Source organism: Camelus ferus, chromosome 16, assembly GCF_009834535.1.
Source record: "Camelus ferus isolate YT-003-E chromosome 16, BCGSAC_Cfer_1.0, whole genome shotgun sequence".
In the NCBI taxonomy this organism is placed as follows: Eukaryota; Metazoa; Chordata; class Mammalia; order Artiodactyla; family Camelidae; genus Camelus; species Camelus ferus.
In genome coordinates this window covers 50,906,276-50,934,260 of record NC_045711.1, presented here as the reverse complement: position 1 = coordinate 50,934,260, position 27,985 = coordinate 50,906,276, and the positions used below count along the sequence as shown (strand labels likewise).

The 27,985-nt window shown below is 43.3% G+C and overlaps 1 protein-coding gene, 1 long non-coding RNA gene and 1 pseudogene across 2 annotated transcripts; all 3 read left to right on the top strand.

The window, feature by feature from the left end:
• The first annotated feature begins 414 nt into the window (after positions 1–414).
• On the top strand, positions 415–12,206 carry LOC116669184. Its single transcript, XR_004326535.1, has 3 exons — positions 415–455; positions 6,644–6,879; positions 11,610–12,206. It is a non-coding gene; the product is annotated as an uncharacterized LOC116669184 (long non-coding RNA).
• Positions 7,452–8,972, top strand: LOC102522610 (annotated as a pseudogene).
• Positions 12,207–15,596: 3,390 nt separating the features above from the next.
• Positions 15,597–24,482, top strand: LOC116669305 (endoplasmic reticulum protein SC65-like). Its single transcript, XM_032498665.1, has 4 exons — positions 15,597–15,624; positions 17,258–17,589; positions 17,713–17,997; positions 19,692–24,482. The coding sequence occupies exons 1-4, from the start codon at positions 15,597–15,599 to the stop codon at positions 19,785–19,787; spliced, it is 741 nt and encodes a 246-aa protein (XP_032354556.1). The 3' UTR covers positions 19,788–24,482.
• Positions 24,483–27,985: the final 3,503 nt, after the last annotated feature.

The following is a 27,985-nucleotide window of genomic DNA, read 5'->3' as shown; positions in this document are numbered from 1 at the left end:
TAATGTGGAAACAGAAATAGAATGTGGTAATTTTTACGAAAGTAGTAAGGAGATGTCTTAAGTTTGAGCACTAAGAAAATGATGCCTTTAATGAAATTAATTAACAAGGGAGTAATTTAAGAAAAATTAGTCCATTTTGGGTGTGTTTTCAAGGGTTCCTGTGGGACATTTTTGTGTTTGTTTTTGTTTTATGTTTTTATTGAAGTATGGTCAGTTCACAATATTGTGTCAATTTCTAGTGTACAGCACAATGCTTCAGTCATATAGGTACATACATATATTTGTTTTCATATTCCTTTTCACCATAAGTTACTACAAGATATTGAATATAGTTCCATGTGCTATACATTATAAACTTGATGTTTATTATTTTTATATTAGAATTTGCAAATCTCGAACTTTGGGACATTTTTGGGAAAAAAAAAGAAATAATAGACAACACAAGGAAGAAAATGGTTAAGTTCTACCAAGGAAATTCAAACCAAGCCATGTAGCTTTAGAGAAAGATGTTTCATTAAATATTAAATATACATATTTGTATGCTCATGTATATTTACTCTATTATGTATTTTACTATATTTATTCTATTACTATATTATTAGTATATTATTCTTTCTTAATTTTCAAAATAGCCCAGTGACATAGATGGAAATAGCCCTCCTTTACAGGAAGAAAAACCGTATCTCTGAAGGGTGAAGTGACTTATTAAATGTCTTTTAATTAGTTAGATGCTGGTCTAGGATTAGACTCAGTTTCCTCATGCCTAACGCTCTTCCCTCGACTCCACAGCTGACCCCAGGGGAGATATAAAATACTCCTCCTGGAGGGATATCTAAGTCAGTCAGGATGTGTGCACTCATGGGAGACATGGCTGGAACTTTGAGAAGCAGAACAACTCTGTCCTCAGTACAGCATGAGCTGTAGGGCAGAGAGGGGAACATGGGCTCATAGAGAAGTTACCAAACTTTGAGGCAAAAGAGAGAAATGATCCTTCACCGTTTCCAACCTCACCACTTTCAGTCAGTCAGTCCTGAATGTATGCAGTGCAGACTGAAGTAGATGCCAAAGAGCTCCGCAAGTAGCACATGATAGAAACGTAAATCACAGCTGTCATACTCCATTCCTGCTTCTGGTTCTCCAAGACGTCATGGGAAAGTTTTAAAGGATGTGCCATTGGGCTATTAACCTGAGACAAACAGACCACCAGATGTTTCTCCAACAAAGACGGGTTTATCTGGGATTGGCAGAGAATTGCAATCTGGGGCCTGCAACCATGGTGAGCCATGTCCAAGTCCCCACATGACAAGGGATGGAGAACACTTTTATAGAGAGGAAAAGGAAGTCGGGAGGGCTATAGAGAGCAAAGAGTCCGTGGCTTTTCACTGGCTGAGCTCTTGGCTGGAAAGAAGAGAAGTCTCTTTTTCCTGGTTAGGCTCCGCTATCATGGCAGGGGAAGAGAGCGCCCCCTTCTGTTCTCTTGACTCTATTTAGTTGAGGTTTCCCTTTATTAATTTTTTTCATGCTTTAAAAATATTAGTTTCCCTTGTTGGTATTATTGTTATCCTGATTTTATACATGAGGAACCGTAGACCTAGGAAAGTTAAACAGCTGCCCGTGGTCACACAGTTAGTAGTGATGCTACGATTCAAATCCAGGTGGTCTGGCTCCAGAATCTATGCTCTCAACCACAATGGTCCGCTGCCTATCGAGCTCAGACTGAAAGGGACCAGTTCCTGGATCCTTTACCAACTTCTGGCTATTCATTTCCCATCACCTACAGATGCAAATGAAAGCATCTGACCAGCAACTCAAACAGATGCAAACAATGAGGAAAATCTGGGTGATAGAAGGGGCAACAGGTTCTCTGAGACATACATATCCATCTCTCCTCCAATGGTTCCTGTTCAAAAGCAACAATCACAGAAATATGTGATGGTTGTGATTTTTTAATATTTAGAATCGTCCCATTATCAAAGGGATTATATTTATCCTGAGTAGCTCCAGAGGGCAGGCTGATGACTAATTCCACTTCAGCAGTTTTTTGCAGTCTATCAGGTCCTATGCTGTGCTATGGGGTTTACCTCCAGGATGCCACCCAATAATGGAAGCTAAAACCATAAAGACCAGCATATTTTTATTCCAAACAATTATAATTTTCAGTGCTGTAAATTCTATTTTTTTTATTTTTTAGTTTTAATTTTTCTGCTGAGATTCTATATAATTTTACTCATTGGTTGCATGTTTTCCTGTATTTCATGGAACAGAGTTATAACAACTCTTTAAAATCCTTCTCTGGTGAGGCAGGATCAATATGGCAGAGGAGGAAGACCCTGAGCTCACCTCCCCCATCAATCAATCAAAACTACAAATACATATAAAGCAGGTCTCAGTGACAATGATCCAAAAATGAGCAGAATGACTCTTCTACCACCAAGGCTGTAAGGAAAGAACCACATGGAGTCTGACAGGAGGGGAAGAGAAGCAATCTATTAAGAACCCACACCCCTGGTGGGTGAGCCAGAGAGGAGCGGCTCAGGGATCCTCTCTGGGGATCAATGGGTTCAAGCCACATATTAGGCAAACCAAGCCTTAGGGTCCAACATCAGGAAGATAAGCCCCTTTATCTGGTTTGAAAACCAAGAAGGGCTTACCAGAGGGCTGGAATAAACTGAGACTGCTCTTGAAGGACTTACACACACACCTGCTGGATCCCAGACCCAGCATGGAGGTAGCAGATAGAAAACTGCCTTGTGCTCTGGCCAGCCTGCCAGGACCACCCCAGCAGGTCCCTCAGCACACACCAGGCTCTGGCTCCAGCACCTCCTGCTCCACCACTGCCCCCCACTGAGAAGAAGGCCATCATTGCCAATGCACACGTGCTCACCAGGAAAGGAGCACAGCCAGGTCAGGCCCCAGCCCTGCCTCTAGCCAGAGCAGAGCCCACAATTGCCAGTGTATGTGCGTACCATGGAGGGAGCAGAGCTGGCTCGGCCAGGCCCTGCCACTAGCCAGGGTGGAGATCGCCGTTCCCAGCATGCACATGCATGTGCACACTGGGGAAGAAGCAGAGCCAGCTCAGGCCCAGCCATGCCTCTAGCCGAGGAGGAGACCACCATTACCATGATGCACGTGCAGGCATGCACCAGGGAACAAGACAGCTCAGTAATGCAGCTCCAACATCTCAGCCCTGACTGCACCATAACCAAGGCATCCACGTGGCAGGGACAGGTAGAACCAGCACAGAAGTATAGCCCCAAGGCCTCTGGCCCGGGCCACACCCCCACCAAGTCAGAGACTGCCATCACTCTGGGGAGAAGCCCAACTCCCACAGGGCTCCTGCTCCAGCCCCGTGGGCTCTGGGCCCATCCCTGATAGGACTACAAGCCAGGAGAAGCCACAGCTCACATCTGGCTCTGCTCTCCCCTCCAACTCCAGCCTTACCCCCCATCAAGGCAGCGGCTGCCAGCACACCCCAGGAGAAGCTATGGCCCCTGCTTACTTCAGATCCAGTTCTCACACCAAAGCCTCTGGGCACAGGCAGGCTGCACAGGGATGTTCCCACACAAGGACAAGCCTTCAGGACCAGGATAGGCAGCTGTTTCACCCGATTTCATAAATACAAAATACAGAGAAAGTTAAACAAAATGAGAAAACAGAAGAATATGTTTCAAATGAAAGAACAAGACAAAACCCAGGAAAAAAAAACACCTAATTTGAAGCAGAAATAATTTACCTGATAAATAGTTCAAAGCAATTGTAATAAAAATGCTAACTGAAAGGAAGAAAAGGATAGGTGAACACAGTGAGAATTTCAACAGAGAACTACAAAATATTTAAAAAAAGAATCAGACAGAGCTGAAGAATACAGTAACAAAAACAAAAAATACACTAAATGAATTAACAGCAGATTAGGTGACACAGATGAATGCATAAGTGATCCGAAAGACAGAAAAATGTAAATCACCCATTCAGAGCTGCAAAAAGAAAAACAAATGTTAAAAAATAAGGATAGTCTAAGGGACCTCTGGGACAACATCAGGCATGCTAACATTGACATTATAAGGGTCCCAGAGGAGAAGAGAGAAAGAAAGGGGTCCAAAATGTATCTGATGAAATCATGGCCGACAATTTCTCTAACCCAAAGGAGGAAACAGATATCCAGGTACAGGAAGCACAGAGAGTCCCAAATAAGATGAACTCAAAGAGACCCACACCAAAACATACCATAATTAAAATGGTAAAAGTTAAAAATTAAAAGAGAATTTTCAGGGCAGCAAGAGATAAACAGAGTCACATCCATAAGGCTATCAGCTGAGTTTTCAGCAGAAACTTTGCAAGCCAGAAAGCAGTGGCATAATGTATTTAGAATGCTAAAAATAAACAAACAAACAAACAAACAAACACCTTCAACTTAGGATACACTATCAAGAGAGTTTACCATTCAGAATTGAGGGAGGGATAAAGAGTTTCCCAGACCTCAAAAACTAAGAGTTCATCACCACTAAACTGACCTTATAAGAAACGTTAAAGGGTCTTCTTTAAGTGAAAAAGAGAAGGCTATAACAAGAAGTAAGAAAATATAGAAAAAGAAAAATCTGAATGGTAAAGGCAAATATATAAGAAAAGCAGTGGATTAATCATTTAAATAAGCTAGTATGATGGTTAAAAAACCAAAACTGTAATATCAACTATAACCACAATAACAGGTAAGGGGTGGGCACCAAGATTCTGTTTGCCATCACACGGACATGTTATATATGACATCAAAGACACAAACTGTGGTTGGGGGGTGAACATGTAGACCTTTTAGAATGTGCCTGAACTTAAATGATTATCCATTTAAAGCAAGTAGATATAGTTATAGGTAGACACATAAGAACTCCATGGTAAACACAAATCAAAAACCTACAATAGATACACAAAAATTAGACAGAAAGGAACCCAAACATAACACTAAAGAAATAAACTGTAAGTAATGAAACTAAAAGAAAAAGAAATTAACAAGGAAGAAACACAAAAACAACCAGAAAGCAACAACATGGCAATAAGCACATACCTATCAATAATCACTTTAAATGTGTGATTTACATATACAACATTAATATATAGTAATCTTTTGCTTTTCTATACACTAATAATGAACTATCCAAAAAAGAAATCAAGAAAACAATTCTATTTACAATCACATCAAAAAGAATAAAATACCTAAGAATAAATTTAACCAATGAGATGAAATTTAACCTCTACTTTGAAAACTCTAAGACATCAATGAAGGAAATGGAAATTGAGGATGGTATAAATACATGAGAAGATATCCCATGTCCACAAATTAGAAGAATTAATATTGTTAAATTGTCCAAACTACCCAAAACAATCTACAGATTTAATCCAATCCCTATCAAAATATCCATGACATTTTTCATAGAACTAGAGCAAAGAATCCTAACATTTGAATGGAACCACAAAAGACCCCAAACAGGCAAAGCAATCATGAGAAAAAAGAAGAGATGGAGGTATCACAGTCCCTGACTTCAGACTATGCCACAAAGCTACAGAAAGCTGCAGGGTACAGCTCACTGGCAGAGCGCATACTTAGCATGCACAAGGTCCCGGGTTCCACTCATCTCCATTAAAAACAAAAAACAAAACAAAACAAAAAACAGTATAATACTGGCACAAAAAAGGACACCTAGATCAATGGAACAGAATAGAGAGCCCAGAAATAAACCCATGCACAAATATGGCAAATCTGACAAAGGAGGCAGGAATACACAATGGGGGAAAGACAATCTCTTCAATACGCGGTGCTGGGAAAACCAGACAGCTTCATGGAAAAGGATGACATTAGAACATTTTCTTACATCATCTTCAAAAATAAATCCAAACTGGATTAAAGTCCTAAATGTAAGACCTGAAACCATAAAACTCCCAGAAGAAAACACAGACAGTACACTATTTGACACTGGTCTTAGCCAGCAATTCTTTTTTGGGTATGTCTCAAGTAAGGACAACAAAAGCAAAAATAAACAAATGGCACCTAATGAAACTTAAAAGTTTTTTCAGAGTGAAGGAAACCATCAACAAAATGAAAAGGCAACCTACTGAACGGGAGGATATATTTGCAAATGGTATGTCTGATAAGGGGTTAATATCTAAAATACATAAATAATGCACAAAATTCAATACGAAAAGTTCCAGAAAAAAATAATCACAAGGCTAAATGAAGCAACCAAAGCTATTTAGCTGCTTTGCTGGTGAATGGAAAGCTAGGATCCTTCTGGGACCACAGAAGTGTCACCGACAGATCCCTAATGCTTTAGCTTCTCTTGGGCCAGTTCACATCAGGGACACAGCAGTAGATTCTCAATCCTTTGGGGGTTTGAGATTAGTCCAACCAACTGGTCCAACAACAACACATTAATTAAAAGGGTGCTGATTAAATTGCAAGGGCACATTCCTCATGAGTTCTATAAAAAAGTAAAGGAGCAAACATTAGCAACAAATTCTGAGATAAAAAGAAAAGGGACGCTATGTGGTTGTGGTTATTAGGCTCTACGTGCTGTTCTCTGAATGCAGCTTCCTGGGATAACATATACTGGCATGATCATAATCTTGACCTGGAGTTCTTGTCCCTTTTTCTCAGAATGGACAAAAATTAGAAGTTCTTTGATGCCGTGAGACAAAAGGAAAAATATGAGCAGATGCAGCGATGGCAAGAATCATCATTCAGCACGTCCAGCGCATGAAGCACATTTCCTTTTGGTGCCTAAAAGAGGAGTTTCTGGTATCTTCTTTCTGATCGTCCACAGCGGGAGAGATGTATGGGAAGCAGACAGAAGGCTGCCAGTAACACCCTCACTGACCGGCAAGAACAGCCAGGTAAGGACTAGAAGAAGACGATAATGTTGCTTCTTTCTTCTCTCCTTTCTCCTCTGCCTATCCCACCCTACGATAAGCTCAGTTGGGAGCTTCTCTCTCACAAACAGTCCTGAAACAATGATGATACTGTGCTGTTTTACTGGCCAAAAGGGGCAGAGACCTGAGTCCTTACTTAAAATCTTACAGACAATAAGAGTCATTGATAAAAATACACCAAAAATTGTAAGACACAAGAAGAACAGAGCATAAGAATCAATGGCGACGTCTCTCCAAATAATTCCATGATGGTCCCTTTTACTCAACCTCCAGCCTCTGCAGGAGACACTCATGCACTCACACACCCACACATATGCACAAACACACAAACATGCACACTTATGCCCATATACTGCATTAAGGCATTAAGAGGACATGGCTCCAACCAAACAAGTTTCTCAGCTGTTCATGGAATCTCCATCAAAAAGCAGCTGCATCATACTGCACTGTATTTCATTTTATAATTTTTTGGTTTGGTTTGGGGGAAAGTTTCCTTAATTAATTTATTTACTCACCATAAGTGGTACATTCATATGGTTCAAACTCCAAAATACGCCAAAATGTACACATGCACTCAATTCCCATACCTCCAACAAGTAATCACTGTTATTGGTCTCCTGTTTATCTTTCTAAGGATTTTTAACAAACATACTAGACAACAAAATATATTATTTTCGGAGGGCTGGACTCCGGGCCCACTGCCCTCGCACCCACAGCGTCCTGCACCCCCACACCCCACACCGCAGCTGGATGACCTCGACGTGCCGGACGAGCTCGTGGCCTTCCAGAATGAGGGCGAGGAGCAGGACCACAAGAGCCGGGATAGCGCCACAGGCCCCAGAGCGCGACCTGGCCGAGCTCAAGTCGTCCCTTGTCCATGAGTCTGAGGGTGCAGCCAGCGGTGCGGGGAAGGGGGGCTGTGTCCCAGGGGAGGGCACCGGGCCTGTGAGGCCGAGGTCTGGAAGGTGGGGCCCCAAGGTTCTTGGGAAGGAACACACTTCGCAAAGACTTTTCCCCGACAGACTTACAGGGTCTCCGGAAGGCCCCGGAGTGCCCCAGCAGCATGTACAAAGATGCCGTCTACTCCGCCTTCAATCTGCTCATGCACTACCCACCAGCCTCGGGAGCAGGGCAACACCCGCAGCCACAGCCACCGCTGCACAACAAGGGCAGTCAGCCTTCCCACGGCGTTCCCCAACTTTCTGCTCTCTATGAACACTTCAGCAGCCCACACCGCACACCTGCACCCACTGACATCAGCCAGAAGCAAGGAGTTCACAGGCCTCGGCAGACCCCTGACCTCTCTGGCTTCTGCTCTCTGACCTCAGGCAGCATGGGCAGCTCCCCCACACAGTGAGCTGGTTCACCCACCCATCCCTGATGTTAGGCTCCAGTGTACCTGGCCACCCTGCAGCCATCCCCCACCCAGCCATTGTGCCCCCTTCAGGGAAGCAGGAGCTGCAGCCCTATGACCGCAGCCTGAAGCACAGGCAGAATCCAAGGCATTGAAGGAGGCCAAGAAGCCAACCATCAAGAAACCACTCAATGCCTTCATGCTGTACATGAAGGAGACGAGAGCCAAGGTCACTGCAGAATGCACGCTCAAGGAGACCGCTGCCATCAGCCAAATCCTGGGCCGCAGGTGGCACGCGCTGTCGCAAGAAGAGTGGGCCAGGTATTATGAGCTGGCCCGCAAGGAGAGGCAGCCGCACATGCAGCTAAACCCAGGCTGGTTGGGGCGGGACAACTATGGGAAGAAGAAGAGGTGGTCAAGGGAGAAGCACCAAGAATCCAACAGAGACCCTGGCTCGCCTAAACATGCCGTGCTCGCTTTGGCCTCAGTCAGCAGACGGATTGGTGTGGTCCATGCAGATAACTCTCTTCACTACTCCTAGGAGGAAAAAGAAATGCACTCGGTACCTGCCCGGAGAAGGCCGCTGCCCCAGCCCCGTTCCTCCCGATGACAGTGCTCTTGGCTGCCCCGGGTCCCCGGCCCCCCAGGACTCGCCCTCACACCTCCTGCTGTCCCACTTTCCCACAGAACTGCCTGCTGGCCCTGCCAAGCCAGCGGCTGCATTACCAGGTCTCTCGGCCGCTCTCAGCCTCCCAGCTCCCTGGGCCCTCCTCCGGCCCTTCACAGCGGCCTGCAGAGCACACAGGGACAGCAACAGGAGCCTCAGAGACAGGCAGCCTAGCATGCAAAGGACACACAGCCTCCCCCAGGGTCTGCCCTCTGAGAGGGGACAGCAGAGCCCCAAAGCCTGTGGAAACCAGCCAGGGCCCCTATTAGTTCCCACTCAGGGTCCAGGCCCTGGAGATTTCAGAGGCTGCACAACTTCTGCCTGAAACTGGGTCCATCAATTCAAACTGCTCCAGATGGTGGGAATCAGATCTGCGTTGTGCCATCTGATTAAGGGCATCCTTAATGCCTATGGCAGCCTGCTTCTATTCTTTTCTCACATCTGTCCGGCTAGCCAGATGCCCCTGCCTCCCTTGCTTTTCTGCTAAGGGCTGTAGGTGGGCTGGACTGAACTCAACTGCTCTCCCCACCCCACCTCCCCAACCCCACCACTGCCAGGCCCTCCCCATACCAGATACTTCACGGACCAAGAATGAGCTGGTTTATCAAACAACATGTGAGCATGGTCACAACCTCAAAGCTCAAGACAACAATGCTTTGCTCTTAAGGGCCTGGAAAAGCCATTTACAGAAAACCAGCCGCTAACTCTATGATGGACCAGAGGAAACCTCTTGCCACATTCTCAGGAAGTTATAAGAAAAGAAGCAAAAGGAATAGGTTAGGTTTAGGCCTGTCACCCCAGGCAACAAGAATAACCTGACGCTACCTTATCAGGCAAGTGTGTGTGTGTGGAGGGGGGCGGTATATAGCTCTAGTTCAAATTACTTGGAAATGTTTCCTGAGAAATTCAACCACCTAAGACACCCTGATACCAAAGGCCTCAGTCATTACTGGCTGCAATCAAAGGTTCAAGTAAGTAATGGCTCAAAATCCAGTGTGCATCCCTCCCTCTTTTGAGAGCCTTTTTCACAGCTCCAATTCCCTGCTTAGCCATGCAAGTCTAGCCTGCTCTCAGTTGTAAGACAGGGCAAACCAAACCAAGCCAGTGTCTATCTTCCAGCATGCAACTAGGCCAGCTTCAGTTTCCCTATGGGGCTGCAGGAAGGAGGACCATTAAACCAAAGCAAGGAGCCCAGAAATCCTCTCGTGGTGGACAGCGGGTTTTCACCACAGCCTACATTAACCCATTTCTGAGCCAAGTTTCAAATGAGCCTTAAAATAAGTCTTTTTTTAAAAATTTAACTTAGTTGGGTTTTTTTGCCTCCTCTTCACTGTATAGCCTGAATCCAAATAAAAAGGGCTGTCCCTGTACCCACACACACCCCTCAACAAAAGCCTTTAGTTCCTACTTTACATACTGGCTTCTCAGACTCCAAAGATCTATATTCTAGTGTAGTGTAGTAGTGTAGTGTTGTGTGGTAGTGATTCCACATCCAATACGGGAGTCCCCATGCAATTACATTCACCAAAAGCAAGCAGTGAAGAATGAGAGAGGGGAAAAAAAGTGGAGACCTCACTTCCAGGACCTGTGATCTGAACTTGAAATATTCATGCCTAAGCTACAGGACTGCATCAGAACAAACCCAGCATCAGGTCAATATCATTAGCTTCAGTTCTTATAACCATAATGTTCTAAAATTATAGCCATCCAGAATTATAGAATAGTAAAGGATGTGCTTGGATCTTCTGAAATAACCTGGGATAGCACATGACCCAAACATGGGAGTATCTGGTTGTGCTACTGTATGTAGCCGAGAATAAACTCCAGGGCAAGATAACTTCCCGCCACCACCACTGTGACCTTGGTGACCTGGATCCCTACCAACAGTATTTTAACACTGGGACTCCCCAGGTCTGTGAAACCCCCCAGGCTGAAAGAAGGCTGGGGCTAGGAAGGGTTTGATGGGGTGGATTCTTTAGATAGACCTACTGTAATATTCTTCCAGGCATCTAAAGTCTTCATTCCTCCCAACACACCTTTTCACTTGAAACCTTCATTTTTATCTTTGGGGAAATTTTTTCCAAGTCGATCTCATCCTTGCAGCACTGAAGCTTACCACTTGGCATAATGCCCGGCACCATTAAGATGCGCTAAAACCCACTGGCACGGTGGCAATCATAAAAGTTAGGGGTCAGGAAAAGATGACTTTATGAGCACTTCAAATCTCTTACTGAATGACTGAAATGCTCCTAAATATTCTTCCACCCCAGTCACACCATTCCATCTATTCTGCACACCACAATCAGGTTAATCTTCATAAAATATGATGATATCGCCATGATCACAACCCCATTAGAAATCTCCAGTGGTTTTCTACTGCCTGCAGAATGAAGCTCAAACTATTTATCCTGGGACTTACGCCCACCATCACCAGTTCATAATTTATATGGCCCACAGGTAGCCCACACTGTCCTATATATCTCCCAAGATCAACTCCGGCCAATGTTTGCACAATACATTGATTATCGTTGACGGTTACTAAAAAGTTAAGTCAATAAAAGTTGGGGCAAATACACGTACAGTGAGGTACACCAAAACCAGTTAGATTTTATAGGAAAATGAAAAGTGTGATATACAGGGTGATATTTTTCATTCTTGTCTGTTTCCCTCTAGGTATCTGGCTGTAAACTTCGATAACATTAGATTGTGATTCCTGTAGAAAATGTCTTCTCCAGTGGAAATCAGTTGTTGCTAGCTCACCTGCTCCCTATGTGCCTTACAGTAAGCTGAACTGCCTTCTGTCGCGGAAAGATAATACAGCAAAGTGGCAGGCAGCATTAGCTCTGGAGTTAGACCGAAGCAAGTTCAAACCTTGGTTTTGCCACCTGTAAGCTGTGTGGCCCTGGGAAACTACTTAACCTTTCAAAGCGAGTATAACCTACCTTATGGTGTCACTGGGAAATTTGAATGGGATGATGTATGTAACACCTTGTTTGTGATAAATTAGATATGCATGTGAGCGTGTAAAGGTTAATTCCTAGACTGTAGTACATTTTCAATAAATGTTAGCTATTGTGGTGGTAGTTCTTGTTGAAACTGAAGGTAAAGAAGTGGCAGATAATGTGAATTCATTCTCAAGCACTGCTGATAAGAAATCGCCTACATCACTTAGAATGACATTCTCCAGGAGCATCCATGTTGCTGCAAATGGCGTTACGTTGTCGGTTTTTATGGCTGGAGTATTCTAAGTGAAGTAAGCCAGAAAGAGAAAGAAAAATACCATATGAGATCGCTCATATGTGGAATCTAAAAACAAACAAACAAACAAAGCGTAAATACAAAAAAAGAAATAGACTCATAGACATAGAATACAAACTTGTGGTTGCCAAGGGGGCAGAGGGTGGGAAGGGATAGACGGGATTTCAAAATTGTAGAACAGATAAACAAGATTATACTGTATAGCACAGGGAAATATACACAAGATCTTATGGTAGCTCACAGAGAAAAAAAATGTGACAATGAATATATATATGTTCATGTATAACTGAAAAATTGTGCCTTATACTGGAATTTGACACAACATTGTAAAATGATTATAAATCAATAAAAAAAAGTCAAAAAAAAAAAAAAAAGAAATTGCCTACAGTTTGCACTGTGAGACTAGGAGGCATCCTGTGTTTAAATCGTTCTTTTGGAGAACATTGCGGGATTTAAGGTAGGATCGCCTACTTACTGGGATTCATGTGCAGGGAAGGTTTCAGTCTACTTTTGATACCATGCTTACTGGGTGCTTAAATGTGATTTACCTACTTAAATATCCAGATTTGTGTCATCCCATGTTCCCTCCTAATTCACTGCTGTCAATGTCATGCATCTTTCACTGTCTAATATTCACCAATAATTTTAGTTCTACCTTTTAAATTATGTGTTACCCTTTCATATTTATATTTTGTATATGTAATTTCCACTTAAGAACACAATTTTCATACTTGTCGTAATTATACATTTTAAGGTGTGCCAGTACACCCCTGCCACATAGTTTTGTCAAAAACTGTTCCACTGTACTGTTTGAAGATTAAATCACACTTTTTAGTGTTTGCTTTAGGGTCTACCATGCACATCTTAACATATTGGAAGTGGCTTCAGATTTATACTCGCTTAATCACAGTGATACATAATAACATGATTCCTACGTAGGCCTATTCTCTTTCCTCCCTTTTTTGTGCCATTATTATTATAGATATGAAATCTATTAATTCACAAATCCAACAATATATTATGGTTTTTACTTCACTATCTGAAACATTTTCGTAGACAACACAACTTTGCTCCCATTCACTCCATTGATGCTCTCTGACAAACACCTAGATGTGTTATAGGCTCAATAATTCATCATATACATATTTCATACACTTGGTTTGAAAATCAGTTAAGACAAAAAAAGGAGAAACTAAGTACTTAAATTGTATTTTATATTTACATAATTACCTTTACCACTGTTTTTTTGGGGGGTTTTTGAGTGAACTACCATCTGGAACATTTGCTTTCAGTCCAAAGAAACTCCGTTACTATTTTTTAAGTCAGGACTACTAGGAACAAATTCTCTTAGTTGCTTATCTGGGAAAGATTTTATACTGCCTTCATTTTGGAAAGTAGCTTCACTGGACGTAGGATTCTTGTTTGATGGATTTGGGGGGTTTTTTGTTTTTGTTTTTGTTTTTTTTAACATTTTGAATATGTTGTCCCGCTCCCTTCTGGCCTCCACTGTTTCTGCTAAGAAGTCTGCTGTTAATGTTACTATGGTTTCTGTGTAAGAGTCATTTGCTCCTTGCTGCTTTCAAGATTTTCTCCTTGTCTTTGCCTTTCAGCATTTTTACCATGAAGGTGTAAGTTTGTGGATCTCTCTCTGTTTATCTTACTTGGGAGTTTGCTGAGATTCTAAATGTGTAAGTATTTTCCAATAAATTTGAAGAGTTTTTAATTAGTATTTCTTCAAATATTTTTCTGCCCCCCACCTCTCTTGTTTCTGACAATCCCACTGTACATGTGTTGGTGTGCTTCATGGTGTCCCACATTTCTCTTCATGTCTCATCATTCATTTTCTCTCTCTTTTTTTTTCCCTTGTATCAATCTATCTACAAGTTTACTAATTCTTCTGCCACTTCTAACCATACTGTTGAGGTCTTCTAGTGAATTTTTTATTTTAACTATTTTACTTTTCAACTCCACAATTTCCACGTGGTTATATTTCAAAATTCCCTTCCTCCTATTGATAGTCTTGATTTGATATGGCACTGTCATTATATCTTCTTTCACTTTTTAATTAATTCATTCATTTATTTATTACTATTTTTTAATAGAGGGACTGGGGAATCAAACCCAGGACCTCGTGTATGCTAAGCACACACTCTACCACTGAGCTATACCTTCCCCACTTCTTTTACTTCTTCTTTTTTTCTTTTTTTTAATGGAAGTACTGGGGATTGAACCCAGGACCTCATGCATGCTAGGCATGCACACTGCTACTGAGTTACACCCAGCCCCCTTCTTTCACTTCTTTAATAATCATGTTTTCCTTTAATTCTATGAATATATGTTAATGATTACTTTGAAGTTTTTTTCTGTTAAGCCTGTCATCTGGTCACTCTTCCAGGTGGTTTCTCTTGCTTTTTATCCTGATGTATGGGTCATATTTTCCTATTCATTTCTACAACATAAAAATTTGTTGGAAATGGGACATTTTAGACAAGACACTGTAGCAACTGTGGGTACTGGACCTCCCTTCTGGATCTTGTTATTATTATTTACTTACTTATTTGTTTAGTGTTGGCTGGATTATTTTATGGCAATCAGTTTTACCTCCACAGTGTTAAGCCTCTGGTGCTGCTCCTAGGGCAGCCTAATCTTGGGTGTGCCTACAGTCACTGTGAACTGATAGTAATATTGCTAGGGCTCTTCGTCTCTTTCCTCAAAATACTCAGCTGTTCAACTCCACTAATTGGCAGCTGGTTGCTCTATGACTTTCAACAATTCTATGGGGCAGAAATTGTCCTACAAACTAATCCAATCAAATTTTGACTCCTTTGAAGGAGTAATGTTTTAGGTCAATGTTTAATATTTGTTCTGTCCCCAGCAGAACTCCTTCCCACTCTTATTCCTCAGTTTTCTAATGCACATGAGCTGGCCTACAGTCTAAACTGTATCAGTCTTACATCCATGAATATCCTCTCAATTGCCTTTTTCAACAAACTCAGTTGTACCTGAGAGCATCTTTTGGCTTGATCTGCCATGTTATGTTGCAAGTACAGTTGGTTCCTGGGAGAAGAGATTAAGAGCTATTTTTGGGGGCTGGGGAGGGGCTGCTTCTATACCGAGGCAAAATCTCTAAGCCATGGCTCTGGAGCTAGGGGTGAGGAGATTTGCAATCTTCTCTCTGAGTGTCCCCCAAAGCCCCGGAAGCTGAGCAGCTTTGTTGAAGTATGATGAGATTATTTCACATTTATTATTCTTATACATAATAACATATATATATATAATTATAAATATATGTGCACCCAAGATCAGAGCACCTAAGTATATAAAATAATATTGACAGATCTGAAGGTAAAAACAGACAGCAAGATAATAATAGGAGGAAACTTCAATACCCCACTTTCAACAATGGATAGATCACCCAGGCAGGAAGTCAGTAAGGAAACAGCAGGTTTGAAAAACACCACAGACCAGATGGGCCTAACAGACACACACAGAACATTCCCTCCAACAGCAGCAAACACACCCCCCTCTGCAGCGCAGTGAGCATTCTCCAAGACAGAGTACACACGAGGTCATTGGGCCTTAACAAATGTAAAGAAACTGAAATCATTGCAAGTATCTTTTCCAAGTACAATGAAATGAAACTAGAAATCAGTAACAAAATGAACACTATCCACAAATCCATGGTAATTAACATTCTTGAATAACCATGGGGACAAAGAAGAAATCCAAAGGAAAGTGGAAAATATCACAAGTAAAATGAAAACATAACATACCAAAACTTAGGAAATACAGCAAAAGCAGTTCTAAGAACTTCGTAGTGATAACCACCTACATTAAGAAAGAAAGACCTAAAAAAACTTTATTATGTACCTCAAGGAACTAGAAAAAGAACCAATGAAGTCCACGATGAGCAGAAGGAAGGAAATAATTAAGATATAGTAGAAAGAAGTGAAATAGAGAATAGAAAACAAATTGAAAAAATTGAAACTCAGAATTCATTTTTTAAAAAGATAAACATTAATTAACCAACACTTGGAAAGACTAAGGAAAGAGAGAAAAGGTGTAAATAAATAAATCAGAAACAGCAGAGGAGACTATCGATGTCACAGACATAGAAAAACAAGTTCATAAAGAACTATTATAAAAAATTATACACAAACAATTGGACACCCTGGAAGAAATGGACAAATTCCTTGAAAGATACAACTTTTACCACGACTGAATTAAGAAAAAACAGGAAGTATGAACACAGCAATGACAAACAAGGAGATTGAATCAATAATAAAAAAAATTACCACTATCACCACCAACAACAAAAACCAGGGCCAGATGGCTTCATTAGTGAATTCTACCAAATATTTAAAGAATTAATATCAATCATTTTTAAACTCTTCCCTTCTCCCCCCACCCCCCCCACAAAAAAAGAGAGAGAACACTTCCAAACTCATTTTACAAGGCCAGCATCATTCTGTGGCTGAGTAGCATCTTGTCCCTCTGGACAAGGCATAAACTCCCCAGTTCCCAGCCTTTACTTGGTGCCCTTTTGGTATTGAGTCTCAGAAGTAGGCAACATTTACTGGATTCATGCAAATATAACAAACAGAAAAAACAAACAAAACAATTATGTTTTTCAGGGAAAAGTGAGTGGCAAGACTTTCCGCACCCACTCACCATCTGCCAAGGGGAACATCCCCAAGGGCAGCAGGTCAGGGACTCAGGACACCGCTGAGCTTTCTGAAAGGAAAGGAGACGCAGCTCTCAGCCCCTCGGGGATCCTGACCCAAGTCACCACCCCATCTTGCTAACCCCAGTGCCCGGCGCTAAGACCCAAAGGGCGGGCCGGGCCCTGAGTCGGCCCGCCCAGCGGGGACGCCAGCTCGGCGGGGAGAGCCGGCGGGCGCGGAGTGGGCAGCGGAGGGGGCCTGGCTCCGGCGGCGTGGTGGCTGCTGTGGCTGCTGCTGGGCAGCGGCGGGGCGCAGTAGGAGTACAGCTTCCAGGGCTTCCCGCCCGAGGACCTGATGCCCCTGGCCGTGGCCCACGGGTACGCGCTGGAGCAGGATGAGGGCGAGAGCTGCCGCAAGAGCGTGCATTACCTCGAGGTGGCGCTTCGAAGGCACCGGCTTCTGCGGGACAGGCCTTCCCCGCCAATTGCAGCGGCTCCGAGCCCTCAGCCACCGCGCCCCCGGGCGGCGGCGGCGGCGGCGGCGGCGGCGGCGGCGGCGGGTGGGCCGGCCCGGGAGCTGCGGCTCTTCAGCCATGTCCTGGAGCGCGCTGCCTGCCTGGGCGCTGTAAGCGTTCTCCTCCCGCCTTCCAGGTGCCCTACCCGCCACGCCAGCTGCTGCGTGACTTCCAGAGCCACCTGCCCTACCAGTACCTGCACTACGCACAGTTCAAGGTGAGCACCCCGTCCGGTCGGCAGGAGCGCGGCTCTCACCCAGCACCCTGACTTCCGAGTCCTCCCGAGCGCTCGGGGCTGCGGGCTCTGGCCTCGCTGACCAGCTCTGTCCCCACCCCGCAGGCTAACCGGCTGGAGAAGGCGGTGGCCGCCGCCTACACCTTCCTCCAGAAGAACCCGAAGCATGCGATCACCACCGACGGGCTCCTCCCGAACTTGGAGGCCCAGCCCGAGGAGGCCGTCTTCCTCCGGGCTGCGAAGCTCTACAACAGCGGGGTTTCCGGAGCAGCACGGAGGACAGGGAGCGGGCCCTGGCCGAGTACCTGGCCATCTTTGCCCGGTGTCTGGCTGGCTGCGAGGGGGCCCACGAGCAGGCGGACTTCAAGGACTTCTACCCAGCCAGAGCAGGTATGCCCTCACCCAGACTCCTGTGGGCACCCCTCTCACCCACAGGCCCTGCTTCCCAGAATTCCTAAGTTCCCTTAACGCAAATATTCATTCCATACACATTTATGGAGCCCCTACTAAGTGCTTGGGAGGCGGACCAGAATACCGTGTCATCCCAGCCGTCAGAGCCTTTAGGCAGCTAACAGGTCACCTGCCACTGGGCGCAGAGGGCTACAGTGGGGAGGATCCAAAGTGCTGGGCATTGGTGCAGAGAGGATGTGATATCCCAAAAGGGTCTGGGGAGGTTGGGGTCACAGGCCTGCCACGCAGAGGGCAATGCAGATGCCAAGGTGCCGAGGTGGGAAGCAGCCCAGCAGGTGTGTGCAGAAAGGAGTTTGTGGCCAGAAATCACCCCTGGGGATTCTGAAAGGCAGAGTCCCTCAGCAACGGCAGAAAGGACTGTCCTGAGGTTCTCTCACTGGGCTTCGGTCCTACTTCCAAACCTCACCTGCCATTTTCCCAGAATGCCCTGGCTCCCTCTGGCTTGGGGGTGGCAGGTGAGCTGTGGGGGTGGTGCCCAGCCCACAGCAGTCTTCCCCAGCATCACCTGTCACTTTACACACATTATCTTATGTGATCAGAAGGCAGAGCTGGGATTGGAAGTCATCTCTGTCATCCTCACTGCTGCCAGCCACTCCTCTCCTCCCCTCCTTGAGTTGCCATCCCTATACCTGTCTCTACCAAGGTTCCACACCAGTTCCTCCAGCTGGGCCGGGACACATGGCCACTTCATTCCTTCCCTTCTCCTCCTCTCTCTCCTGGATTTTCTACTATGCGTGTGTGTGTGTGCATGTGTGCTCATGCACAGTGGCACATGCTCCATGAGAGAAGGTATGTTTTGCCCATTTTATTCACCATTGTATCTATTGTCCAGATCAGTACGTAGCACATAATAGATGCTCAAGAAACTTTATAGCATGAATGAAAAAAAGTGAGTCCAAGAAATCCTCCTGCCCCCTCCTTCAGCACAAAAGCCCATGCCCCCATGTGTATCATTTCAGACAGAAGCAGCCCACAGGGTCCCTAGTCCACCAATTTCACAGCTCAGCTAGAATCAGCCAGGTCCCCCAGCTATATGAGGATGCTGCAATCAGAGCTGTGTTATCAGCACACCCTGGCCTCAGCAGCCTGGGCCCACAAAATGCACACAAGTCACAGGGGCTCCAGTTCCATCCCATTCAACCCTAGGAAGTCCAACCTTCCCAAGCACTCCGAGGATCCACGGGGGCTATTGCCATGTTTCCTTCTGCCGTCCTGTGCCCCTTGCCGCCTCACCTAGCCTTCTGCCCCTCCTGCTGCTCTGCTCTATTCACCCACTGCCCCTCTGTCACAGCCTGTCCCCAGCCTCCCTCAAGCTAACCCTCCTCATCCCCGACACTGGCCCAGACCCTTCCAGGACTTCTACGCACTAGTAGGAGACTAGGTTCCAACTGCTAAAGGTTTTACTGGAAGTTTGAGGGGAGAGAAGAAAAGGAGAAGATAGAGAAACACTTTCTACTGCCTCTCACTGACCCTGGACCCATCATCCAGGGCCTCTGACGTCTCTTTGACCACTCCCACTGGTTGCCACAGACAGGGCAGCTGCCCTCGGGCACATGGCCTGGCCTTGGCCACCACTCCTACCTCGTCTCCCCTCCTTGCTCATCAACTTGCAGCCCTTGGAGCCTTCACTCTGTGCCAAGAATGCAGTCAGCTCACTCCTGCTGCAGGACTTCTGCTCGTCCTGGGACACTCACCCTCAGGATCTTTGAGGATAACTGACTTCCTGGCTGACTCCTTCTGACCTGTACTGCCTTTCCTAACGTTGCTCCAGGAGGCCTTCCCCAAACATACCCTGTACAAGAGCCACCCAGCCCCTCACTGTCACCTCAGCCAGTTTTATGATCCTTGTAACACCTATCACTGTCTAAATCGCTCCTGTTCATTTATCTGCTTGTGTATCATGTAGCTCTCTTCAGTAGACTGTCAGCCCCATGACAGCAAGGGCGTGGTGCTCTGATTTGTGGGCATGTGAACCACACACACATACATACAAGACACAGACCATCAAAAATCCATTCTGAGAAGCTGTGAGTCTGTAGACCGAGGTCCAGTTCTACCCAAATGTGCACCTCAGTAATATTTGGAAGTAGACCACCTACTTCACCTCTGGGCATGGACTGGTCAGTGACTCCAGGGTCCTCCCCAGAAAGGACAAGTGGGAGCTTGCTGGTCGTCACAGAACTCATGTCTTCTCCTGGTGTTTTGACTGAAATAACAATCAGCCTTGGCACAAAGGTGAATTCAAGTGTCCACCACAAAACTGCTTCTACTTTTTAAAAGGCAGTGTGTTCAGGTCTGGTCATCAAGGTTTCCCAAGGCCTCCTGGCCTCCACACACCCGCTTACAGCCCTGCCCTGGGCCTTCTTGTTGGCTCTTCTTCTGCATCATCTCTGGTGCAAACACCTGGGGGGGTGGGGTGGGCTTGATTACCTGGGAATGGCTTTAGCTGTGCTAGCCCCTCTGTGATAGTTTTTTAAATGTTAAAAGCACAGAAGGTGACTCTTTATGTGTTTTCACAATCAGAAAGGGGGAGAGGAAGCCTTTAAAGTCTGAGTAGGCCAAGAACGGAGCACTTGCCAGCAAATGAGGAGTAAGGAGGGGGAGGCTGAGGGATGTGAAGGAGGCGGGCGGGGGAGGGGGAGGGCCCAGGTGATCATGTGCCCACCTCTGCCCACAGAGGGGAGGGCCCAAGTAGTGTTCACCAGTTACCCAGACCCGTGTCTCTTCCATCCGACACTATTATGCAGAAGTCTCTGCCTTCAGTGCCTTTAATCACTGGAAAATTATATCATGGTAACTGGGATAAAAGAGATCCCAAAAGCCTGGAATGTAGCCCAAGAGTAGGAAAAAAAATGAGTTTCCCTGTTTTCAAGTATTCAAGTGGACACAAAAATTGTGAATAAGTGAGCAAAACCCAGCTGGGAATTCCCGCAGGAGGGAGGCATACACAGCACTCTCTGGATATTATTCTTGTCTTCCCTCCCTCCTGGGAACAAAACACCCCGGAAATGGCCATCAGAAAAGGGGACGATATTGGCCATCCACACCAGGGAAACTCGAGGACCCTCTGCCAGACTGCACCTTATGGGACCAAACAAGGCATCTTCGAAAGAAGGCAGCCTGGTACCCCATCGGGCAGGGGCCACGTGTTCAGGACAAAGTGGGGATGCTAGCTACCCAGGGAGTCCCCTTCATACATCAGGTAGGGCTGGAGGCCAGGGTGGCCCAGGGATGATGGGGTGAGGGTGCATACCTGCAGCTCTCACACCACCCCCAGTGCACTCTGGGAGCTTGGCTGGTCACACCTGGGCCCAGTCACAGAGGAGCCCTGAGGAGCAGCTGGTGGCTCCATGAAGCAGAAAAGCAGGCAGGCACCCTGCCTGGAATTCCCTAAAGCCTTTGATTAACTTATTTGCAGTGGTTATGTCTTCCTGAAAACTTAAAAGTAATAAAACTTGCCGTCAGCCCCTGATACACTGCCCCCTACAGGGCCAAGCCAATTATTACCAGGCAAAGAGTAGCCAGAAAACACGCTGAGGACCTGATTTGCCAATCAGATTCCTCTGAGAGTGGGTGGCAGGCACGGCCCACCACCCGCAACTTTAATCTCAACCCCACGTGGAAAAATAAAACCAGGGAAATCAAGGTTCCACCCTGACAGTCACACTGGGTAGACTGACTTTCCTCTGTGAGGATGAGGCAAAGAAAACTCATAGAATCTGGGAAGATTCTGCAGCTCAAAATAAACATCCCCCAAAGGTTCGAGGAAGCTGCCTCCTGGGGGAAAACAAAAAAGGTTTACTGCAACACACATTTTTAAAAAACATCAGAATATCTGATTCGAATTCTCAGTAAGATTCCAAGGTGCTTTGGAAAAGATCTAGAAACTAGAAAAGATCATGATAAAGAGGCAGAAATCTGAGAGCAGGAAGTGTAGCAGGGAGACAGAAACCACAATAGCTGGGTTCAAACCCATGATGAAGGCTGTAAATAGCAGGCAAGACACTGCAGAAAATAAAATTAACATGGTCAAGGGTAAAATGGTAAAGAGATGAAAAGGAAAGAGGCAGGCAGGCAGACACAGGGGATGTAACCTGGGAATAAGAGGAATTCCGGAGAGAAAAGAATAGATGAAGCAAAAACAGTAATCAAAGACATGAGAGGAGGAAACTTTTCTGGGACACAGAAAGAACTCAGTTGGAAATGAGAGTATGTTCTGAGTCCTGAGCAAAGTTAATAAAAAGATTACCACATTTAGACACAACTATGGTAGAATTCTCAAAGAAAAAAAGTTAAGAAAATTTCTGGAACACACACACACACACACACACACACACACACACACACACACACCCTTGGAACAGGAAACTGAAGAGGGAGAGAGATTTTATTTTCTTTATATCCTCAGTTCTATTGTTTGTTTTTTAAAATGTGCATTAAAAATAATTTTAAAAATAAGTTTACATTAGGGAGAGGAGTGATAAATAAGGATCTTACAGACTAGGAAATAAAAACAAAGAGCCTAAATTAAAATGGTCTCAGACTTCTCACAACATCCAGGGAAGTAAATGGCCATTTTTTAACCTCAATTTGTTAGAACTACACTTTACTTTGTTAACATATATAAATATTATATATAGTATTTGTAGCAGGATAAAGGATATCAAAATTTAAATCTTCTTACTTAGAACTTCAGACATTCATGATGCAATAACTATCTTTACTACATTCAATGCACTTTAATATTTTCTATTCTTGTCTATATCATTTTATGTTTCTTAAAATGCACTCTTAGTGTTTCAAATTGAGGGGTTGTGCCCTGTAGTTTGAAATATACTGATCCAGAAAAACCTAAAGGAAAAGCCATGTTGTCATTCATGATGAAGGCAACAAAAAGGCCTTTTCGGATGTGGAAGTTTTTAAAAAAACATAATCCCCTCGAATACTCTTCTTGAATAAATCACATACTCTTCTTGAAAATATATTCTAGGACACTAGAAAAAAAATCAGATGCAAAAACTCATGAATAAGAAAAAAGAATCCAGCTTGAATCACCTGCTTAGAGGTTTAGGGAAAGGAAGACTTTCATACATTTCCCCCCCAAAATATGAATTGCTAGCATCTTTTTTTGCAATCTTTGGCAATATCTTTATTTGCTTATATATATATATATTTAATAGACTTTATTCTTTTAGAGCAGTTTCAGGTTCACAACAGAATTGAGCAGGAAATACAGAGTGTTCACACATAGCCTTTCCCACCTACACATATATACTCCCCTACCCTCAACATCCCTCATCAGTGTGGCGTATTTGGTACAATCGATGAACCAACATGGGCACATTATTATCAACCAAAGTCCATAGTTTACATTAGGGTTCACTCTTGATGTTGTACGTTCTATGGGCTTTGACAAATGCATAATGACATGTAGCCACCACTATAGTATCATACAGAATAATTTCATTGTTTGGCAATATCTTTAAAAAATTAGTATGTACATACTCATCTCAATCTTGGAAACCTATCACATACAAACAAAGACACCAGTATATAAAGATATATGAACTACAGTTCTTCTTGCAGCAATATGTATGGTGGCAAAATAACTAGCGATGACCTACCTGCCCAATAACAAGTTCATGGTTTAATAAATTGTGGTGCATCTATATGAAAGTAATAACCATCATGTAGCTATTTCTAAAGAATAAGCTATATATGTATTAACCTGTAAGACTGTCCATGATAAAACAAACCTAGAGGAGTGTCTATGATAAAATGGTTATTTTAAAACGCAAGCAATTGAATAATTTCTGTGTGATCCCATTTCTGTAAAACATAGAGGGGGAGCCTATCAAAGGGTTTGCATCTGCATGTATTTATGTGAGTAGAGAGAAAAATGTGGAAGGAACAAAGCAAATCGGCAAGGCTGGTTAATGCTAAAGCATCGGAGTAGTGGGGAAAGAAAGGGAGATCATTGCCTGTTCTGAAACACTTTTGAACTGACTTGTTGCAGTAAATATGCCTTACTTTGAAAAATTTAATCCAGTTTTTAAAATTATCCTCTTGGCAAAGGGCAACTTTAGTTACACAACTTAAAGTTACTATATGTGCATTACTCTAAATAATTGTTTTTTTAAGTTTCACGTTGAAGAGTCAAAAAAGTATTTTTCCTTCAAAGATGTTAGCTATTATAAATAAAAATAATGAAGTTTATGATCTCAGATAAAATGAAGAAAAAGTGGGAATGAATTGGGGACAACTTATTTTTCACAACAGGGAGCAAAGAGTACACTTCTATATGGACTCTATTTCTATATGATCTTTGAATGCCATATCAAAAACCTCTGAAAATCTTTAAGGCAAACCAAGTAGAATTAATAAAGAATTCTAATTCTTTTTTTTTTTTTAGAACATCTTTATTGTGGTATGGTTCCTGTACAAGAACTCTAACTCTTGCTTTCTAAATTATTCAGGATTATAGTAAGCAGTCTACACAGCACTAAAAAGAAAATTAACAGCAAAGTGTGTGTTAGGCCTAAAGCTAAGGCCCAGTATTAAGTGCTGCCTTGACACGTGGTGAAACTGGGAGGGCCTTGAATGGCCTAGCTATAACTTCCCCTCCCCACGCTGCTCCCTCCAGTAAAGCCCCCCAGCCAAACAACCCTCCCCATCAAGGGGACCAGCAGCAGGTCCTGCTTACTCCAGAGAAGTGGGTTTCAATTCCCTGCTAGCCTGCACAATTATTACAATAAGCCAATAACATCCTCCCATGAAGACCAGGGTTCATCTCACTCTTTTGATACTGTAATCCCTGCCTCCTACAGTCCCTGGTGGTTCACTCTCCTCCTGAGTGCAACCCCATATGGCCCTGCACAGTATGCTATGACTTCTTCCCCTGGACAGTGAGTTTATGTGACTAATAAACTTCCCAGAATTGAGTGTCATGTGTTCAGCCATCCCCATAATTCTAGGGCGGTAATCCTTCCCTCACCAATGGGGTGAAAAGGTGATTAAAACACAAGAAGGTATAAAAAAAGCAGAAGGCATCAAATAAGTTGACAAAAGCTGTACCAAACCTGATATTACTGGGAGAGAAATGGGAAATAGAAGATTTTATCAATTCAATAGAAGGTAGAAAAGGAGAAGGAAAAAAAAGTGAAGAATAAGGATGGTGAGCAGAAAATACAGCATAATAGTAAAAGAAAGTCCAACTAAATAGTTAATAGTAATAAATGTGAACTGTTTAAACACACTTCGAGAGACACAGATTATCAGATTGGGTAAAAATAAAAATCCTATTGTATTATTAATTTTTTTCTACAATTCTGGAATAATCTCAGCTATCATATCTTCAATATTATTTCCCTGACATTTTCTTTATTCTTTTCTTCTGAAAATCCTATCAGACATATTTTGGAGTCTCTCAAGCTGTTCTCTTGCTCTGCTCTTTGAACTGTTCTTTTTTATTTTTAATCTCTTTTATCTTTAATCTCTTTCCCCTTGCTGCATTCTGTGTAGATTCTTCAGAACTGTCTTCCAATTCACTGATTTTATCTTCAACTATATCCAGTCTAAAATTCATCCCATCTTTTGAGACATTTTCAAATTTCATGACTGTATTTTTTTTACTGAAATTTATAATTGCTTTAATTTCATACCTATATATTCATTTCATTTTCATCGGCATTGTTTCATGATTCTTGTTTATCATGAAACATTTATCTCTTTGAGCATCCTTATTTTCAGGACTTTGCTAGATTAGTCCAAAAAAATCAGTTTCTTCATCTGTGAGTTCATATTTCATTTGTTGAGTTGGTCATCTTTTTTGGCATTTGATCTCTTCATGTGCTCATGTCCTTTGGAATTTTGGCTTACAGTCTCATTATGGCTGGGAATTTTTGCTTTTGCTTTGCGCTCTGTTTTTCTCTTTCTTCTTTCTTGTCTGGTGGATTTAGTTTTGTGGTTGCATCCACAAGACTAGTCCAGAGCTGGTCTTTTGATGGCAGCTGTGAACTTGTGCTCTTCATTGATTTGGGGGTATTGCAGACTCAGTCATAGAGTTGGAAGATGGTTTGACCTAATTCTTGGTTGTGAGGCTGTCTTTGTTCTGCCACCTCCTTAGGCCTACAGTTTTGGCCATAGTTCCTGAGAGCTGGTCAGTTGTCCTTTTTGTCAGCCTCACTCTTGTCTCTGGCTTCACTCTAGTCTCTGTCTTCAACCAAGAAAGGGCCTCACTCTAGTCTCTGGCTTCAACCAAGAGAGTCTGATTTTATCCTCTATTCCTTGTGCAACATTTTAGCTCCCATTACCCCAAAGCCTTTGGCTTTGGCCTTACCACTTTGCCTCCCAGTTACTTTTCTTTCTTGTCTGCTGATATATTTATCCTGTCTTCCAGCCTGTTTATGTCCTATTAATGTCTTTAAATTTCTTTTCTCTCATTGTTAATTGTTTGGAATATAGAGAGTATGTCAAAGCATGAACTTTCCAACCTTCCTCTTGTTAAAGTTGAAGTCCCTTGGAGATGGAATTTCTACTTCTCACAATGGAAATGTACTAGTTGGTAGAGTTTGGGGGTGAAAGAGCTGAGCACAGAGACTGCAACCCTGGGAGTTCAAGTAATGCGCATTTTGTCTGGGCTTAGTGAGCCAGGCAGGGGTGTGCAACAGACCAGGAAAAGCCCATCTAGGCAGCTTCCTACAGTGACTCCATGTGACAGTAAGATGATTTGCAGGAGCAGAACGTTCCACTCAAAGTGCTTTCCGACTTCCATGCTTGGAGGTGGGAGTCTCATTGACACCCCTTTTGTGAACAAACAGCATGCTCCCCCCACACGGCTTTTAAACAACTCAGAGGACCAAAGAGAAAGCTAATACTACATATGGGCTCTCAGCTGGCTAAATAGAAAAATGAAAGCACTATGACCATTTCATTTTGGAATAATTGATACTGTTGACATACAATATATACAAAATAACAGAGAAAGAAAAATAAGAGAGATGTAATGGAGCATTTAAATTCTTCTCCAGAAAAAGATTAATAAATTTCAATATTGACCCAAAAAAGAGCACAAAATTCTGAATACATCAATAACCAGGAGGAAAAAAAAAATAGGAGTTACTGAAGAATTAGCTCCCTAAAGGACTCCTGGGTTATGTGCTTTTGTTGGCAAAGTTTTTCTAATGTTCAAGGGACAGCAGTGTCTATTATTGTTATTATACATCAATTCCCATTGTTGTATAAATTATTTCAATACACAGAATAAAGAAAGAATGCTCCTCAATTTGTGTTGTAAATTATGATTCTGAAGTCTACTAAAAAAAAAAAATAAGAAAATAAAAAAAGAGCAAAGAAAACCATAGACCAGGTACTATAAACTCAAGTGTCTGTAAGAGCCAGAAAGTAACATAACTGGGTGAAGTTGACTGGTGTATGAAATGACAGGGATAAGCTGGCAGGGAGCTACAGGAACTGCAGAGTGTGTGCCCCTTACTCAGGAATTTAAAATCAAATGCTTCAGAGTCCTCTGCTGGTCACATAAACAAGTCCCATGAGTCACCAGTTTGCAGCCTCTGCATAGGTCAATCTCTGTTATAAAAATCCTAAATAAAATACTAGCAAGTCAAATTCAACCTGTACTGCAATTTTGTAAAAAAAAAAAAAAAAAAAAAAAAAAATCTAATACCAAGTTACATTTACTGTAACAGATGCAAAAATATTTTAATATGTGGAAATTATTTTTAAAATAATCCATCACCTCACATTAGAAAAGCCCATACAATCATTTCAAAAGATGTTGTAACTTAATACCTGATAAGCAGAAGCCCAGGGATCCAGAGGTGGGTTGAGCGTGGGCTGGAAAAGGGTGTCCCAGAGGTAGCATCTAGGGGTATCACCAGGGCCAGCA

Excerpts from the sequence above, each read along its gene's own strand:
- LOC116669305 (XM_032498665.1), top strand. The coding sequence starts at position 15,597 with ATGGATAGATCACCCAGGCAGGAAGTCA. Across the intron at positions 15,625-17,257 it reads ATCACCCAGGCAGGAAGTCA|GGCGAGAGCTGCCGCAAGAG; the intron begins GTAAGGAAACAG and ends GAGCAGGATGAG. Across the intron at positions 17,590-17,712 it reads TGCACTACGCACAGTTCAAG|GCTAACCGGCTGGAGAAGGC; the intron begins GTGAGCACCCCG and ends CCCACCCCGCAG.